Source organism: Xyrauchen texanus, chromosome 3 (genome assembly GCF_025860055.1).
Source record: "Xyrauchen texanus isolate HMW12.3.18 chromosome 3, RBS_HiC_50CHRs, whole genome shotgun sequence".
Taxonomy (NCBI): Eukaryota; Metazoa; Chordata; class Actinopteri; order Cypriniformes; family Catostomidae; genus Xyrauchen; species Xyrauchen texanus.
The window spans coordinates 32889926-32908573 of NC_068278.1; the positions used below are offsets into that span (position 1 = coordinate 32889926).

Below are 18648 nucleotides of genomic sequence, written 5' to 3' on the forward strand. Positions count from 1 at the left end.
GTGAACTCCAGTATGATTTACTGCTTATATGAATGCAAATTGTACCAAATCGTGGAAGTGAACTTGTGATGGGTCGTTCGTGAATAAGTCTGCTCTAAGAGCCAGCTCTTGTAGGTGAACGTTGGGAGCTGGCTCGCATATCAGAAGAGCCAAATCTATTTATAAAAATATTAAAATTAAGATATGAATAATCAAAAGAATTAAATGAATAGAATTAACTAATTCAAAGAACGAAAAAAGAAATAGAATTATATAGGCCTAAATGCTCAAGCGTGCACACATATTCGTTCTGACTGTCTGCTCAGATTAACAGCCTCACATGTTGTTCCTGTCAATCAGTAATGCAGTGTCAACCAATTAACCAAAGATGCGTGAGGGAGGGCGGAGCACACTTATTATGTTGTTCAGATTGTATTCGTTTTGAATTGTTACATATACAGTATATGCAATTTTTTTATATACATTAAAAAAGTCATACTTTAAATGTACATGCTTATTAGCATCCTTTTTTTTTTACATTTATTTCAATTTGTGGGATGCTGCAGTTTTGCAAATTGTAATTTATTTTTCTTTGATATGGTGCAATATTCTATTATGCTGTTCATATTGTGTTAGTTTTGAAAGGTTAGATTTATATGCACTTTGTTTATATACAATAAAAATTTATACTTTAAATTAGGGCTGTCGATTTAACGCGTTAATTCAGTGCGATTAATTGTATTAAAAAATAACGCATTAAAATTATTTTACGCGATTAATCAAAATGCCCCCGGATTGTAATAAGGAAGATTCCTGAGAAATGCAAGCTTGTAGTACCACCTGTTTACTCCAGAGTAAACTTCTTTAAATTTCAGCTGTGTGGCAACGCTCAGTTTATACAGTGAACAAAACAACACTTCAGCAGACAGAAGAACACAAACATGCGTCACGTTCTTGCGTTCAAACACTTGATGGAGTGCAAATCCGAATAAGGGATCTCAAGATGTGTTCTAAGTATTAAACTATATTTAACTTAACACAGTGACCTAAAATTGTATGTAAAGTAAACATTAAATTTTATGTTTATGACGCAACGCACCCGAGATGCTACACAAGCATGTCTGATGCTTGTTGAAATTGACGCGTACTTAAACAAGCCCTCATAATAAATCTCCAACTGATTGACAAATTCACTTGTGAATTGGATTGGTGTGAACTGCAGAGGCGGCGGCAGCTGATTTTGCCGGGGCTTCAGCCCCGAATGTTTTGAGTGTAGCCCCGAATGTATTTTGAAAAGTTGACTGACAAATATGAAACCGGACAATAGCCTATGTAAACCTCCGAAATCATAAGTTGCCTTATTTCATTGTGCTTTGGCTTTGCACATACTGCATACAGCCTGTAAAAATAGACATAGGCATAATCTAGCCTATAGAATAAGTTCCTTTGCTGTCGATAGCCTATGGGCGACTCCGTTTCTTCCTCTCTGTTGAATATGCAGCAGGTAGGGGAGGAGCTGACATCAACTTACTTTACTTAGTGGCGAGTTAACAGCAGTTAGCAGGAAAGACAGCAAAAATGAAGCAAATGAGGCTTCTGAAATTTCTGAAAGAAGTCAGTGGGTAAGAATTCACATTTGCTTTTGTCCTTAAAGTCTAAACCTCTAGCCTTGTGGTTAGTGCATCTGCCTCTCATGCTGGAGACCGCGGTTCGAGTCCAGTTTGGAGCATAATTTTCTTGTTTATCAGGTGTTATTTTCTCTAAGGATAACCAATAAGCATTAGCATAAAATGTATGTGTGACTTGTTTTGTGATATTAGTTTGTTGTAAATATACACTTTGAGGGTAGCAGAATCAGGCATGGAAACTGGTAACAATTAATCAGTCACTTTACTTTAGAGAAAGTTAAAAGTGAAACATTTCTTATCCCAATGATCCTAATGAAAGGATTTTGACAGATGAACATGGAGAATTATATACAATTCGATGCCATGGTGTGTCAATGAACTTAGACTAAAGTCATTCATGTATTGCTTTAACTTAGGATCTTATACATCATTTTGACTATTTATGTAAAAAAATGTTTTTACTTCACTTTACTCACTATAATATAACTCTTTTGTGATGACTTTATTGTAATGTACATGAAAATTCAAGAATCATGATAGATCTTAGGGCAATCCCACTGATCTGCTCTTCCAGTACATTTTCTTCAATGGTATTGGTCTACACTTTGAAATATGTAGCACTTGATGAATTAGTTGTTTGAAGCTGATTTGCAATAAGTTATGTGCTGGATCTGTTCTTTTGCATCACAGATGATTCAGGGAGGAGAGAGGATGTTGAGGATAGAGCTAGAGTGGAAGATTTAGGAACTGTAGAAACAGGCCCAGCAAGAGCAGAACTCAAAGAATACCCTCTCACCAGCTTTGGACTACAGGGAAGTGGTTGCTAGTGTGAAAAAATTGTCTGGGCTAAGCCCCGGATGTCCTTCAATGCTGGAAACGCCTCTGGTGAACTGTATGCCAAAGATTGACTTATGATCAATAATATGGTAGTAAACAATACATTGTATTCTAAAGCCGTTTTTTGTATTGTCTTATCAATGATTAACTCTTCTGCCTCAAGAATGTAAAGCATTTTAATTATCTGAATATATATATATTTGTTTTAATATTTTAAGATAACTATGTAGAATTATTTCATCATTATATATTGAATTATTGTTACATGAGGGGCTTTCTCAGCAAATATTTTTATATGCGATTAAATGCGATTAATCAGGACATCATGTAATTAATTTGATTAAAAAATGTAATCGATTGACAGCCCTACTTTAAATGCAAAAAGTTTAATGGCATTCTTTTTCATAACAAACCAATGCATTTTAAATAAATTGTGGTTAAGGTAGAGCATGATTAAATTTAATAATTTAAGGAATTACATTTTTGTTTTAACACCAATTATAGACAAACTATTGCAAACAGTTTGACTTTTTTTTAAACTTTTTTTTTAAAGAGCCGTTAGGGAGCCAAAAGAGCCGGCTCTTTTTTGTGAGCGGAGCCAAAGGAGCCGGCTCACTGAAAAGAGCCGGAATGCCCATCACTAAAGTGAACCGCTTGTGATGATGTATAATTAGCATCTTTGCAGGCTCACACTCACAATTATTGTGGAATAATGCCTTTCGCATACCTGCTTGTCTCCAAATTAATCCTCTTCAGAGAGCTGTTCACATTCTTCACGTCTCTTTCAGCGCATTCACAGGCTTGCGGCAGACAAATGGAAAAATTCATCAGATTATTGCACAATCGATTCATTTGCGTCAGACAAACACAAGTGTTGTTCTATGAATGGCAAGTTTTTGTGGTAAATCCAAAGAGAAAAACTTTAATACTTCACTTAAAAGGTGCAAGTGATGTCTTCTCGAGTTGTTACCTAGGTACAGTAGTAAAAAGCTGCCGCATGTACTCACGTTGATGATGTAATCAGACTGTGGTTCGTACCCAAATAATATGTTGTGAATGGAGACCAGCGGGGGAGGATACGAAGGGTTCGGTCCAAGCAATCAAACCATGTGTGAAAGCACATTTATTGCTTTTAAAAACTGGTCACCATATAAAAAAATAATAAGGTCACAAATGTTCATTAAAATGTTATAAATCATTAAATGCCATCCTTCTGTCAGAAAATAAAATCAGTAAACATAAAACGGACAGTCCAAACGGCTCTTTTAACTGTAAGGCTTCCTTTCTACATCCGTTGATCATTGGGCGCTTAGAGCTGCTTGGTTGAGTGTTCTAATTTCTCCCATTCATTTTAATAGAAGTGGCCCATCTCTGAAAAATAATCTCTGGCTATGGGTTAGCGCCATTCTAAAATAGAGCCTACAAGGTTAGCATCAAAACGCATAACCAAAGTCTTTCTAGCAAGTCAGTCCACTGTCGGTCATCATTGGAATGCTCTCGGGATGGTTTTTCTAGTCATACCAGTGCAGCTTCCAAAATCTCAAAAATGGTTGGTCAAGATTACGATTAAAGAACATATTTCAAATCATTAATAAAATCTGACAATACTGGAATCATAAATTGAGATCCAATACCTCATATAAAAAATCTAATTAAAATAAATTCCCGGCTTGTATAGCTAATGCGCATGTGGGTTCTCAAGTTGATTGACTGGATGTCTGTATCTAAAAGGTGATTGGCTCTCTTAACTGTAAGGCGGGACTTCCTTTTTACATCTGTTGACAACTGGGTGCTCAGAGCTCCTTGGTTGAGCTTTTCAATTTCTCCCATTCATTTTAATAGAAATGGCCTATCTCTGCTAAATAATCTCTAGCAGAAGGCAGCAGTACACTTGTGGGGCCATTTTTATTAATGGATGTCTATGGTGGAGATGCTTCAGCGTGCTGAATAAACTGCTTTTGTGAGGAAACAGCTCATCACTTAATGAATTGACTGCCTGTCCCCTAATCCTCTAAATATTTTACACTTAGCAATCCTTTTGAGATTAACCATGTGTGGAGTTTACTACGAGATCTTATAAAACCGAAATTTTATCAGAGTAGAGAATGAAGCAACAGATAGGACTCATTTATGACATTAACAACAGCCTACAGAAATTGTTTACTGTCTCCAACTCACAAAAATAGTATTCGATTAATTAAAATAAGTGTTTAGTATTAAAAGATTATACATTTTGTACAATATTGTATATTATCTAATAAAAAATGAAAATAATTTATATATGTCTGTTTTTTTTTTTCCTTTGGCTTTTAAGATTCAGCAATTAAATTAGACTTAAATAAATTGTGATGATTCATATATTATAAATGTAATTATACTATTTTAATGACTATTAAGACTGCAGTGTGTGCCCAATGACACTGATATAAAATAATCTATACATTTTTAAATAGATTAAGAGACTCATGCTGAAATCTGCAGCAGCAGATGCTTGCTCTTTTTCCCCGCTCACTGAAAGTATTCTACAAACATTACATTCCCAAAATACGTTAACTAGCATATATCTCAAAATCTACCAAAAGTAAAAGTAATAGAAACTTAAATAGAAGCTACAAAATAAAAAAACTGTCCTTAAACTCTGAACGCGGTCCATTGACATCCGCCGTTATATGATTGGCCAGAGAAGATTCATATGATCCAAGTAGACCGTTACGCTCTGTACAATGGTAAAAGTGCGGAGGTTGATATCTCTGTATAGAATTTCACTGTATGGGTGTTGTGAAGTGATATAAACGTGAAGAGGTCAGAGCTGTGCTTTCTTGTGTAAAGCATGGCTATTGACCAATCAGCATCCATCAAATAGCCTTGGTAAAATTGTGAATATAATAGTGATTTATAGCTACTTAAAGATTTTGCTGTATCGTTTATCATGTTATGAAATGTATTTCTGAAATGTACTTATTGTAACGCGACCATGAGCTTTGGGAAAGGCACTATAAAACGTCATCTTCTAGCTACTAGCTTTTTTATGAGTATTAAGTAATAAGTCATGGAAGTTTGCTAAATGTTTGATTTTCACAGTTATGTGATTTTCAAGATTTGAAAGGTGCTTTAATTTTTTATACATTTCTTAAAAACCTTGATTTTTTTTTTCTATGGTCTAGTGTAAAACAATGTGCTCAAAAATGACTGTGTAATAAGAAACCTAATCGTTATGTTTGCAACATGATCACACGGGAAGTCTGCATGCTGCTTCCAAATGTTCTAGTACATTGACATTTGCCCCATTACGCTGAGTTTCTGGGCCCTCTCCCACCTACAGTCCCTGTACTTTTCCCATGGTAACTTTCTAGATGGGAACTGTTAATGGCACACCAAAGGAGAACTTTTCTCTGCTGCATTCACATTTAGAAAAATACCCCCTGTAGTAATTCCATCAAATATTGTAGATTTTTCTTCTGATGTTGTTGCCAACAACACTGATGGAGGATGCCAGGATCGGAGCTACACTTTTGTCAAGTCAAGTCAATTTTATTTGTATAGCGCCTTTCACAACACACATCGTTTCAAAGCAGCTTTACAGAATATCAGCATTAACAGACGATAAAACTGTAATGTCTATAAAGTCGATTAATCATCATTGTGTAATTTAGATAAAATACGATTTTTAATAGTGTTTAAAAATAATTAAATGATAATTGTATTAATAACCCCAGTGAGCAAGCTGTAGGCGACTGTGGCAAGGAACACAAAACTCCATAAGATGTTGATTAATGGAGAAAAATAACCTTGGGAGAAACCAGACTCGCTGTGGGGGCCAGTTCCCCTCTGGCTAACATTATGAATGTAATGTAAATATTAATTATGTATAGGTAAAATCATGGTTTGAAATTATTAAACTAAGTGTTAAGGGTCAGTGTTTAAACATCGATTGTGTTTGAACTGTAAGATTAATGACCAAAGTCTTTGAAGTCCATCTTGATTAATTGCAGAAGTTCACATAGATGCAATTGTCATTGTAAATTGTCTGATGAAGGCTTTTGTTGGCAATAGTTAGTCTAAGCATTTCATTTCAAGATCGTAGTCCATAAATAGACCGAGGTGATGCAGGTTGGAGTTGGCATCAGTTCATCCTCTGAAGTCCGTCATAATAGACTGAAGTGATATATGGCTGGCACCGGCTGCATTTAGTCATCATCATTCTGCGACATGTAGCAGTGGAGTCCAACATGAAGCAGGAATGGAGCTGGATCCAGCCGGTTCTGGTGACCTCAGGATAGGAGTCCCGAGGTTGAGACAGGGAAACAAATTAAAAGATGTAAGCATAGATGCCATTTAATTTATTGCAGAGTTAGAGATCATGCTCAATGTTTCTGGTTTCTGGTTCCGGCAGACCCAACTAAAGCAGCCTAATTGTGGGTTGGAGGATAAATTAGGTGTATGCCTGGCTAAATAGATGAGTCTTTAGTCTAGACTTAAACTGAGAGAGTGTGTCTGCATCTCGAACAGTGTTTGGGAGACTATTCCATAGTTTAGTACTGTTGGTACTTTTGTTAGTACTGTTTTATACAAACTTTGGCTGCATCTGAAAACTTAGGCAACTGGCTAATCAGTTAAAGGAATCTAGTTTCTGAACAGTTTGAAAAGCAACTTATTTCATCCAACCTCCATATACAGCCCCCAGGCAGCATTTTCTCTTTTCGGAACAGAGCCCAAGTCTTCAGGTTACAGTTTAAATTTGGCGCGAGATCTGTCCTTGCAGAGTTCTGTGCTGCTGCACCTGAGAGGGTCCTTGCTGCAGACTGTAGCGCGATGACGTAGTGGATTTAATCCTCTGCATTGTGGATATTGGTGATGTAGTGGATATTTTGGTTTTTATGCATTACAGTGAGTACTTGGTATTAAAGTATTACAGTAAGACATTTATTTAGCTTAGCTTTTAAAAATGTAAAATAAATGTAAATGACTTCTCTATGGGTGAAGAGAAAAAAACAGGGAAAACTAATATCTGAATCAAGCAATATACTCATACTACTCACTAAAATGTGCGTCTCATCTGCTGAGCATAAATGCCATGGGGCAAATTATTTGTATATATATATTAACATGCATTAAAGTGAAACTGGAGCACTTTAAAAATGACACACTCAGCACACGAACCGAATGGAGCATATCTGTTACTCTGAGCATGAGATGGCACTGTGGAGCACAAAACAGCTCTGAATACACTGTAATAATGCTTATACACAATACAGACATGTCAGAGCAGCGTGCATAGATTTTGAAGCGAACAGTTCGATTTATTTATTAATTTAATTAAATAGTTATAGCCCTTTGAGCGATTATTAAACTGCAATGTCATTTTGTGATTTTATTTTAATTAATTGTAGCCGTAATGTATAAATGTCTGTGTGTGCTACACTGACATGCACAGAATGTGGACTACAGGGCCCCCTTTCAGTCACAAATCTAAAGGTGTCCTTCACAAACGCAAAGGTCCTCTTTTAAACATAGGTGCCTTTCAGAGCGTAGAGATTTAAGCGGAGGTGTCTTGACCAATCACAGTCTGCAGCACCTCACACAGTCCCTATATGCCCCAAAAGAACCTACACCATGTAGGACCTAATAATATCCTTTAAAATACTTAAAAAAGTGCTAGTCCCGGGGAAAAGTACCTGAAACAGGCTTTAGTTTATGCAGAGGGTAAGGGCCTACTGATGAGCGCCATCTTCCGTTAGACATTTTTGTATCAATTCAAGCATGTTTACCTTCTCCTGTGGTGTGACTGAAAATGCATTGCATCAGCAGCGTGGGAGACCTGAGTTCTCATTCTGCGTTAAAACCAGGAAGTAATCTTGTTTGCAAAATCAATGACAATGCAATTCAGAGGTTCCTTTTCCCCTCTAAGTTTATATTTTAGGTGACAGTTAGGTTTAGGGTTGGGGTTTGAGTTTGGGGTTATAAATATGCATTCCTTTTCACTGTATTACATCCTTTTCAGCTAAGAACAATTCCCTTTAGATGACCCTCTTAGGGCATTCTGCACATCTCACTCTGGTTAATTGATGCCAAAAAAAGGTTTATCTGCCTCTACTGTTTCCATCAACATTGTAGGAAAAATATAATCAGGTAAATTTAGGCAGCATAAAAATGACTCCAGTCGATCAATGAATGTCTTCTTAAGCAAATTAATAGGTTTGTGTAAAAATACAATGACAATAGGCCACAATAATCAAAAGTTGTAAGCATTTTTAAGCATTTCTTTAGGTTTTTACCCCAAGGTGGCGCTTGCTCCAAACTTCCCAGATACCTTCAGGGCATGATGCTGTTGTGCACACTGATCGCAATAGGACATAATAAATGAATGGTCATTATTTTCCCTCTCTTGTAAACCAAACCAATAATAGTGACCGTTTCCATGCTGAGCATGTGATTACATCAGGCGAGTATAAAAAGAGTGAGAATGTGAATGTGCACCAACAGGGGCAATACACAACTGATCTCATTAGTAATCTGATACCATTGGACAGGCTGGTTAGTTCTAGTCTTTTCCTGATCAGTCTACAAGCAATGTTTGACATCAAAGTGGAGTCTGCATAAGAGTTATCTGTAAACAGCCTTCTTAGTTTGTTCCTTATCCCTTTTTTTCCCTGTCTTCACACTCTGTTCCCTGCATCTGCTCATTACTCACCTGTTTAACGATAATGCTCACCTCAGCATGTGAATATAACATTTTTCAGTCAGGCTGCAAATAAAAAAAAAACAAACAGCTGGAAACTAAGATTGCATCGCCGGTTTGCTTTTCAATTGTTGTTACCCTGGCAATAACCTGTTTTGGACAAGCTAGTATTTTGACTTTCAATATTGTGTTGACCTGATTTTAAAGCCATTAAAGGCTTTAAGTAAATAAAACATTGTAATGGAAACGCCTGTTTTGCAAGCACATCCCAGTGTGGCCATGTAATGTAGTGTTTGCTCATTCGTTGTCTTTATATTGTCACTCTATGTGTATGTTGTGCATCTACAATTTAAGGATCCATTTTCATTTCAATTTGATTTATTTGTGTGATAACAGTTTATTGGTCTTTTAAACCAAATGTCAAATAATATCTGCTTGGTCCTTGAATAGTATATGGTTATTAAGGGTGTTGGATTGTTTCCAAAAAAAAAAACCCATAGCAAAACAAGTTTCACTACAAAAAGATGGGAAACTCTCAAAAATAAGTTTTAAAAAACACTTTCTTGTGAGTTGCACCAGTAGACATTTTATGATTCCTATTGAAAATGATGAACATTCATTTGGAAATAATTGAATGAGGAAGGCACAGACTCCTGACAGACTTGTCTTAGGGTGACAGAACTATTTTTGTCAGATGCACTGTATGTTTTGAGTATACCTATTGATTTGGTTATTTGAAAATGTGAGGAGAGAGCTGACAAAATAGTTTTAGGAGTTTTCCCTCAATCTCTAACATTTTAAAATGTAACCCTTAGGTGTTGATTACCCTTCAAGAAGTGTTATTGGCTGTACAGTCTGCAGAGATGGCGACCAGACTCCGCCCCCTCTGGTGGGAGGCATGGCAAACTCTGGGTCGTGCCCAACTGAGTCTTGGTGAAGTCGAACTTGTAAGTACAGAAAATAAATTTACAAAATGGAAAACAATTCCTTAGTAATGTGAATGCCAGACAGACTTTATGAATACAATATAAAGTAGATTTATGGTTATTTAAGTGCTGCTTTTCAATCATGAATAGTGTGATGTAAAAGGTGGCACTGAAGAACACATGGTAAAAAAACTATAGAAATAAACTGATATATGCTGGAGCTTCAAAATGCTGTGTGCTTATTTGCTTATTAAATTATGTACTCGCTCAGACATATAGGGAGGCCACACAAGGGGACAGACTCTGCCTGCATACAATTATTACATTTTACATAAATGTATTTCTCCTATGTCTTTAGTTTTCAATCTCCCATTTTATATATCTCTACCTTGCCATCTTTTTCTGTTGTGTGTATATATATATATATATATATATATATATATATATATATATATATATATATATATATATATATATATATATATATATATATATATATATATATATATATATATATATATATATATATATATATATACTGTATGTCTCCACTAAAAACAAATTTCTTTTTTTTTTTATTGGTTTCTTTCTCTTTCCCTCTCTTCTGCCTCACAACAATTTGTATTAAAACTATTTAGTGGTAACTCTTTTTACCTGTTGGCTTTCTGTCCTTGTATGAGGTGAATGAGAGTCGTCTTGCCAGTTATCCAACATTCAGAATTGGCACTGTGATAAAGCGTGCTCTTGAGCACATCCAAGCCTAGGAGCATGGAAGATTACAAAACAGTGCCACACATGCCCTAACCTGTGTGTGAATTTGTGAGTTAGAAAGATGATGTGCTTAATGATGAAAAAAAAAAACAAAAACAACAATTGCGGATCCTGCTGTTCTTTGGTTCATAACTGCTTGTGTGTATATATGTGTGTGTGTGTGTGTGTGTGTGTGTGTGTGTGTGTGTGTGTGTGTGTGTGTGTGTGTGTGTGTATGTGTATGTGTCAATGCATGTATTGCACTCTAAACACCAAGCTTTAAGTCTTGGCTAGAGATAGATTGAATACTTTTCTATTTTCGGGCCAAGCATGTCATGTCAAGTCATTCAGCAAAGAGAAAAATAACCTGAGGATAAAGAAGGACTCAAGAAAAATGTTAGGTCTAAAGTTTACATGCAGTAATTTTCAAGAGGTGTTTTTCTTAGGATGATGGAAAATATTTATTTTCCAAACAACAGTAGATATTATTATTCATACGTCTTTGCACAACAGAAGTAACCAAAATTGTACAATTGCAACATGCAGGCTTGAAAAAAGTAATGCGATTATTCATAATAATTAATAATTTACCCTTGTGTCGTTTCAATGTGTATGAAATTCTTTCTAATCTGGAACACAAAATATGTTATAATGAATATCACGGTTCATCTTTTCAATACAACGTCAGTGGATAGTGCCTCACTTTAAAGCTTAAAAAGGACCCCAAAATATCATAAAACAATGGTCCATGTGATTTTTGATTCATATTCCAAGTCTTCTAAAATGTTTACAATAGGTTTAGGTAAGACACAACCCAAAATGTAAGTAAATTTACAGTGGGAAACTTGACATCATTTGTGCATTCATGAGTGCTTAAAAAACTCCACTGCCATTGAATTGAACAGCCAGATCACAGTATTTATTACAATATCTTCTTTTGAGTTCTGCATAAGAAAGGAAGTCATAGGAGTTTGAAATGGTAAGTAAATAATGACAGATTTAAAAATTGTGTGTGTACTGTTCCTTTAATAAAATTTTAAGTCTTGGAATCATAATAATACATATATATATACACACACACACACACACACACACACACACACAATGCATCCGGAAAGTATTCACAGCGCTTCGCTTTTTACCCACATTTTACAGCCTTATTCCAAAATTTATAAAATTTAATTATTTTCCTAAAAATTCTACAAACAATACCCCATTATGACAACGCGAAAGAAGTTTGTTTGAAATCTTTGCAAATTTATTAAAAATAAAAAAGGAAAAAAAATCACCTGTACATAAGTATTCACAGCCTTTGCCATGACACTCAAAATTGAGCTCAGGTGCATCCTGTTTCCACTGACCATCCTTGAGATGTTTCTTCAACTTGATTGGACTCCACCTGTGATCAATTCAGTTGACTGGACATGATTTGGAAAGGCACACACCTGTCTATATAAGGTCCCACAGTTAACAGTGCATGTCAGAGCACAAACCGAGCCATGAAGTCCAAGGAATTGTCTGTAGACTTCTGAGACAGGATTGTATCGAGGCACAGATCTGGGGAAGGGTACAGACAAATTTCTGCAGCATTGAAGGTCCCAATGAGCACATTGGCCTCCATCATCCGTAAATGGAAGAAGTTTGGAACCACCAGGACTCTTTCTAGAGCTGGCTGCCCAGCCAAACGATCGGAGGAGAAGGGCCTTAGTCAGCGAGGTGACCAAGGACCTGATGGTCACTCTGACAGAGCTCCAGCATTTCTCAGTGGAGAGAGGAGAACCTTCCAGATAAACAACCATCTCTGCAGCACTCCACAAATCAGGCCTGTATGGAAGAGTGGCCAAGACAGCCCGTCTTGCCAAAAGGCACCTGAAGGACTCTCAGATCATGAGAAACAAAATTCTCTGGTCTGATGAAACAAAGATTGAACTTTTTGGCCTGAATGGCAAGCATCATGTTTGGAGGAAACCATCATCACCTGGCCAATACCATCTCTACAGTGAAGCATGGTGGTTGCAGCATCATGCTGTGGGGATGTTTTTCAGCAGCAGGAACTGGGAGACTAGTCAGGATCGAGGTAAAGATGAATGCAGCAATGTACAGAGACATCCTTGATGAAAACCTGCTCCAGAGCGCTCTGCACCTCAGACTGGGGTGAAGGTTCATCTTCCAACAGGACAACGACCCTAAGCACACAGCCAAGATAACAAAGGAGTGGCTACAGGACAACTCTGTAAATGTCCTTGAGTGGCCCAGCTAGAGCCCAGATTTGAACCCGATTGAACGTCTCTTGAGAGATATGAAAATGGTTGTGCACCGACGCTCCCCATCCAACCTGATGGAGCTTGAGAGGTCCTGCAAAGAAGAATGGGAGAAACAGCCCAAAAATAGGTGTGCCGAACTTGTAGCATCATACTCAAAAATACTTGAGGCTGTAATTGGTGCCAAAGGTGCTTCAACAAAGTACTGAGCAAAGGCTGTGAATACATGTGATTTTTCAAATGCAATCTCTACAAAATTATTTTTAAAACACTACTGTTGTTTCTGTGTGGATGTTCTTTTACAGGAGGGATGCAGGTTTGTTTATTTAATGCTATTGTTTTAATTACCTCTCACGTCACAATGGCACGGAAATAATTTCAAATCCAAACAACTCCGCACCATTCAATGCCATTCAGTCTGCTGGTGCTGTTGGTTACTCCTAATGGTTGAGTGAGATGTAGCAAACTGTTGAAATCATCTACTTTCTGTTAAATCTATCAGGCCCCTGGAGCAGAAGAGGTCTCCCAAAGCCATCTGATGGCTTTATTCCTCATTAAAGTTGTTCCTCTTGACAATGGCTAGATTCTTGCCTCCAGCTCACACTGGCAACAGCTCTTATATTCTCCCTCTCTAAGGGCTGATACATGATCTAGTGTTTTTGTTAAAGGAATTGGCCATTTCTTTGCAAAAGTTTTGGTCAGTAGGGTAATTATAAAAGTAAAATTGCCCACTTAATCCTATTTATGAAATCTTTAATTGTCCAGGAGATGGAGAGAAACAAATCTCTTTCTCTTTACTCTGAGTCATTCTCTCTCTCCCCCTAACCCTCACTCTCATCCCTTGGGAAACATGACCTGGGTGACTGATTCATAACAGGAACTAGGCTTTAGACATCATATAGAAATAAATGAGCATATGTTAGAGCAGTTCTCCGTGGTACGTCAGCTCACGAGAAGCAGTCTAGCAGTTGAAATTTTGTTTGCACACAAACTCATTTTTATAGAATAAATGTTTAGCTTTCTGACATTCATTTTAATACTACATGGATGTGGTTTATTAGATGCTCATATGTAGAATAGATCTGTGACACATCTGCCTGCATTTCATACACACGCAGTTTGATGCTCCATGCATGCATGTATTGAAGTAATGTGGAGGTTGTCATGTCGTTTTTGTACAAGCACGGATTTTGTAATTTTTAAAGGCTTTTTTTTTTTTTAGCTTTAAAGACATGCCTGTTTTTCTGTTTTTTTTTAGCTAATATTTGTCTTGAACTGGGATTTATTTGGAAGAAATGCATGATTTAGCACATTTTACTTAGTTCCCACAGGGTGCTGCAGGATTTATCATGACAACTAAAAAAAACTATTGAGAATTCATACATTTTCAAAATTGATAATAAATAACATTTGAGTACAGAATCAGTATTCAGTTACATATTTTGTGCCGCTGTCGTTGTGGTTATACAGTTGAAGTCAGATGTTTACACACCCTTACTGTTGGTTAAAGTAATTAAAACTCATTTTTAACCACTCCAAATATTTAATATAAGCAAACTATAGTTTTGGAAAGTCATTTAGGACATCAACTTTGTGCATGACTGAAGTAATTTTTCCAACAATTCTTTACAGACAGATTGTTTCACATTTAATTGACTATATCACAATTCCAGTGGGTCAGATGTTTACATACACTAACTGTGCCTTAAGCAGCTTGGAATTTTCCAGAAAATGATGTCAAGCCTTTAGCCAATTAGCTTCTGATAGTATGTGTACTGAATTGGAGGTGTACCCGTGGAAGTATTTTGAGGCCTACATTCAAACTCAGTGCCTCTTTGCTTGACATCATGGGAAAATCAAAGGAAATTAGCCAAGACCTCAGAAAATATTGTGGACCTCCACAAGTCTGTTTCATCCTTGGGAGCAATTTCGAAATGCCTGAAGGTACCACGTTCATCTGTACAAACAATAGTACTCAAGAATAAACACCATGGGACCATGCAGCCATCCTACTGCTCAGGAAGGAGATGCATTCTGTCTCCTAGAGATGAATGTAGTTTTCTGTTTTCATCAACTCATTTTGATGGTAACTGAGATCATGCACCCATTTCTATATCTGTAAAGTGTATATGGTGTACATGTCTAGTTTCCCATATACTATGTGTTCAAAAGATTGTAGCCACCCCCTTTTAATAAACAGTTTGCCTTGTCCCCTTAAAAGAATTGTTCAACCAAAAATAAAAATTCTATCATCATTTACTAATGCCGTTTCAAACTCGTATTACGTACTTTCTGCGGAACACAAAGATTTTTTTAGAAGAATTTATTCGTTTATTTGTACCCACATACAATGGAAGTCAATGAGGTCACAAACTTTCAAGCTTCAAAAAGGACATAAAGGCAGCATAAATGTAATCCGTACGACTTGAGCATTTAATCCATGTCTTCTGAAGCGATATGATCGCTTCGGGTGAGAAACAGACCAAAATGTAACTCCATATTGACTATAAATCTTGACAGCCGCAATCTCTTTGGCACGTTCATGAGAGAAGTTTTCTCATACTTCCTCTCACTTGATGAATGAGCAAAGCCCTGTTGCTTTTTTCTTACCCAGCTGGGCTATTTTGAAAATGCAAACCCAAGTTAAAATGACAGTCACTTGTTGAGTTTTTTATTTTTTAACAATACTTTAAAAATTTACAGTTTGATGCCCGGATTAAATACCTGGAAACCGCGTGCAGCATCAAAACATTTCTCTCGTGAAGCCTGCACCGTGTTCCAATTGGGCGGATGTCAAGATTTATAGTAAATAAGGACATACATTTTAATCTGTTTCTTATCCAAAGCGATCGTATCACTTTAGAAATCAAGGATTAAACTGCTCACTTTATATGGCTCACCTTTATGCAGTCTGTAAGCCTTTTTTGGAGCTTGACAATTTTGGATCCCATTGAACAAAAACACCTAATACATTCTTCAGAAAAATTATTGTTTGTGATCCGTAGAAAGTCAAACGAGTTTGGGACAGTATGAGGGGTGCGTAAATGATGAGAGAATGATTGGCCATTGGACACCAAGGAAGCCCCAGGAGGCACCTTGAACCCCCGGAAGTAACAGTGGGAATGCAACTGGCACGCATTTGCATGCCCTCATTTGGCTCAATAGTGGAAACGCGGCTATTGATCTTCTTTGCGATGAATTGGAATGCTGACTGCGAACTGGGCCCAACCTCACTGATGCTCGAGTTGGAATTGAAGCAAATCCCTGCAGCAATGTTCCAACATCTAGTGGAAAGCCTTCATAGAAGAGCTGAAGCTGTTAGGGAGGGCCAGCTCCCTTTTATTTCCAATGGTTCTTCAGTTAATTGCCAAACAGGCACATATGGGCATAGTGCTAGAGTCCACAAACTTTTGACGACATAGTGTATATATACATGCTAAATGAACTTTGTGTGTATTCTAGGCTGTGCGGTCCTTTCAAGTGGCAGTGCACCTGCATCCGTCTGAGTGCCCGCTCTGGGAGGAGGACTTAAACTGGGCTTTACAGCTCCGGGAGCAGAAACGAGCCGTTTCCCAAAGAGCAACGCAGGAAGAGGAAGCCAGACGGCTCATTGTGGAAGCTCCTGAGCTGAACAGGGATTATGATTTCGAGAGTGATGAAGTAATTGAGGCCTGCACAGCCATGGCTGAGAGACAGAAGCAATACGAGGACTTAAAGAAAATGGTGGTTATCGAGGATGACAGCAGACCCACTTCATCTTCACAGAGTGTTTTGGTGAAGGCACGAGGACTCTGAAAAAAATCTAGCTGATTTGATCCTCCAAGGTTCTGATGGGCTTCCTTGTAGTTAAGATTGTAAAGTGAGTACCAGATGCTTAGAGAAATTGAAGCATCTGAAATGCTTCTTGTCTGGACCATTTTCACGTAAAGCATAAATTCCTTTTACTGATGCATCATGTGTTTATTCTGTATAAATGCAGTTAAAAATGGCCTTTTAAGTTCCCAAAATGGCAGAATAATCCCTTCTTAATGTACGCTGCTGAATAGGAATGTCCTAGTCAGCTTTGAGTCCCGTTTTATGTGAACCTCACTGGGAACTGGAGTGCTGTTAAAGCAATAAGAAACTGATGTGCCAAGAACGAGCAGGAAAAGGAAACTACTTTATGCTCCCACACACATAAAAAAACAGATTCGTATTATTTTGCTCTGTTAACTAACTGGATTGTCTATTTTTGGATAGTGAAACTAGTAAGAGATTAAGAGGATTCTAATGCAGTATTGGGTTAAGCTGGTAACTGAAGTGCATGCAGAAGAGGAGAGAGGACTTGCAGACCACAGAGAGTTATTTAAGTTATTTAGCCTATATAGAAGGGAGAGATAAAATCAGTTGTCTATTAGTCATCATAGAGATATCTGATTGATGTAGAAAGCAGACTACCTCTTGGTTGATGAGCTTTATTATTATAATGATATCATTAATTTTATGTGAAACTGATTTTTTTGTGAAAATACTCTTCTGTTATGTTGGTTAGATCGATTTAGGTGTTCATAAATCCTCTACATAAATCACTTGGTTGCCACTAAAAAAACATACATTTTATAACACTGTCTCTATAGGTGGATTGGATCTATTATTAGTCAGAATCAGAATGGCTCCACCGTGACAGCACCACTGGGAAATGCCTGTAAAACCTGGGCTTCTGTCTACGTAGATTGCAGAATTAGTACTTAGCTCTAGACTTCAACACAAATACTTTCCATCTGTTCCAGAAGATAATATCATGCAAGGTCACACTTAGTATGATGATTACTGGGAAAACAAGGTGTGTTGCACCCTTAGGGTAAAAACTGAATAAACATCTGCAGAATTACCTAGTTGTTCATGCTAGTCCAAGGCTTTGACTGCCAGCTTATAGTCATGGATGGACAATTCATCCTGCCTGGTGCATGTTAAACAATGCAAAACAGCACAAACTGTCATCCAGACTGTTTAGCTGGCCACTATAGTAGTCAGGGTGCACTTCTCCTTTATAAAATACCATGCTTCTGCTACATGCACCTCCAAAAAGGAACTACTCAATTAATTTGTCATTTTGTGAGGTTCATGGCATTGAATCTTTTCATGGTATTCAAGAGTTTTGTCTGAAGGAGTTAGTAGCAAGTAAATAAGATGTAAGAAATTCCTTAAGGATATTCCACTCTGTTTGCCGAGTTATGTCTGTAAAACAGTATAGGCACTAATCAATTTTGGATGTATCAGTTTTTCTTTGTTGTCTTTAGAATCTTTCTGCAAGACTAAGTGTATTATTTAAAAGAGCTAGCACTGGCATGCTGGTCTGTTACTGTTGTGTCATGGATTTCAGAATTATCCCATAACATTAAAAATGACAAATGGTGGGTCACTTTACATTGCCCATTTCTTGGGCAGTCTTGGTAGACTAAATTTCGCATCCGTTCGTGCTAGTCTGACTAGTGAGGTTGCCAACCTACAGTACAGTACTGTATTTTCCACTGGTTTTACAGTGATTTCCTATAATCCAGTAGAATAACATACCCCTAAACATACCCATCCCAACTTCTTAAGAAATA

At 37.2% G+C, this 18648-nt stretch overlaps 1 protein-coding gene across 1 annotated transcript in view; it reads left to right on the top strand.

Annotated features, from left to right (window-relative positions):
* ttc33 (tetratricopeptide repeat domain 33) overlaps window positions 1-18597 on the top strand; it is a 48255-nt gene extending 29658 nt beyond the window's left edge. The window contains exons 4-5 of the mRNA XM_052095295.1: window positions 9939-10070; window positions 16523-18597. Coding sequence (XP_051951255.1) covers window positions 9939-10070; window positions 16523-16855 — 465 coding nt within the window. The 3' untranslated portion in view covers window positions 16856-18597. The remainder of the gene's footprint in view (window positions 1-9938; window positions 10071-16522) is intronic.
* Window positions 18598-18648: the final 51 nt, after the last annotated feature.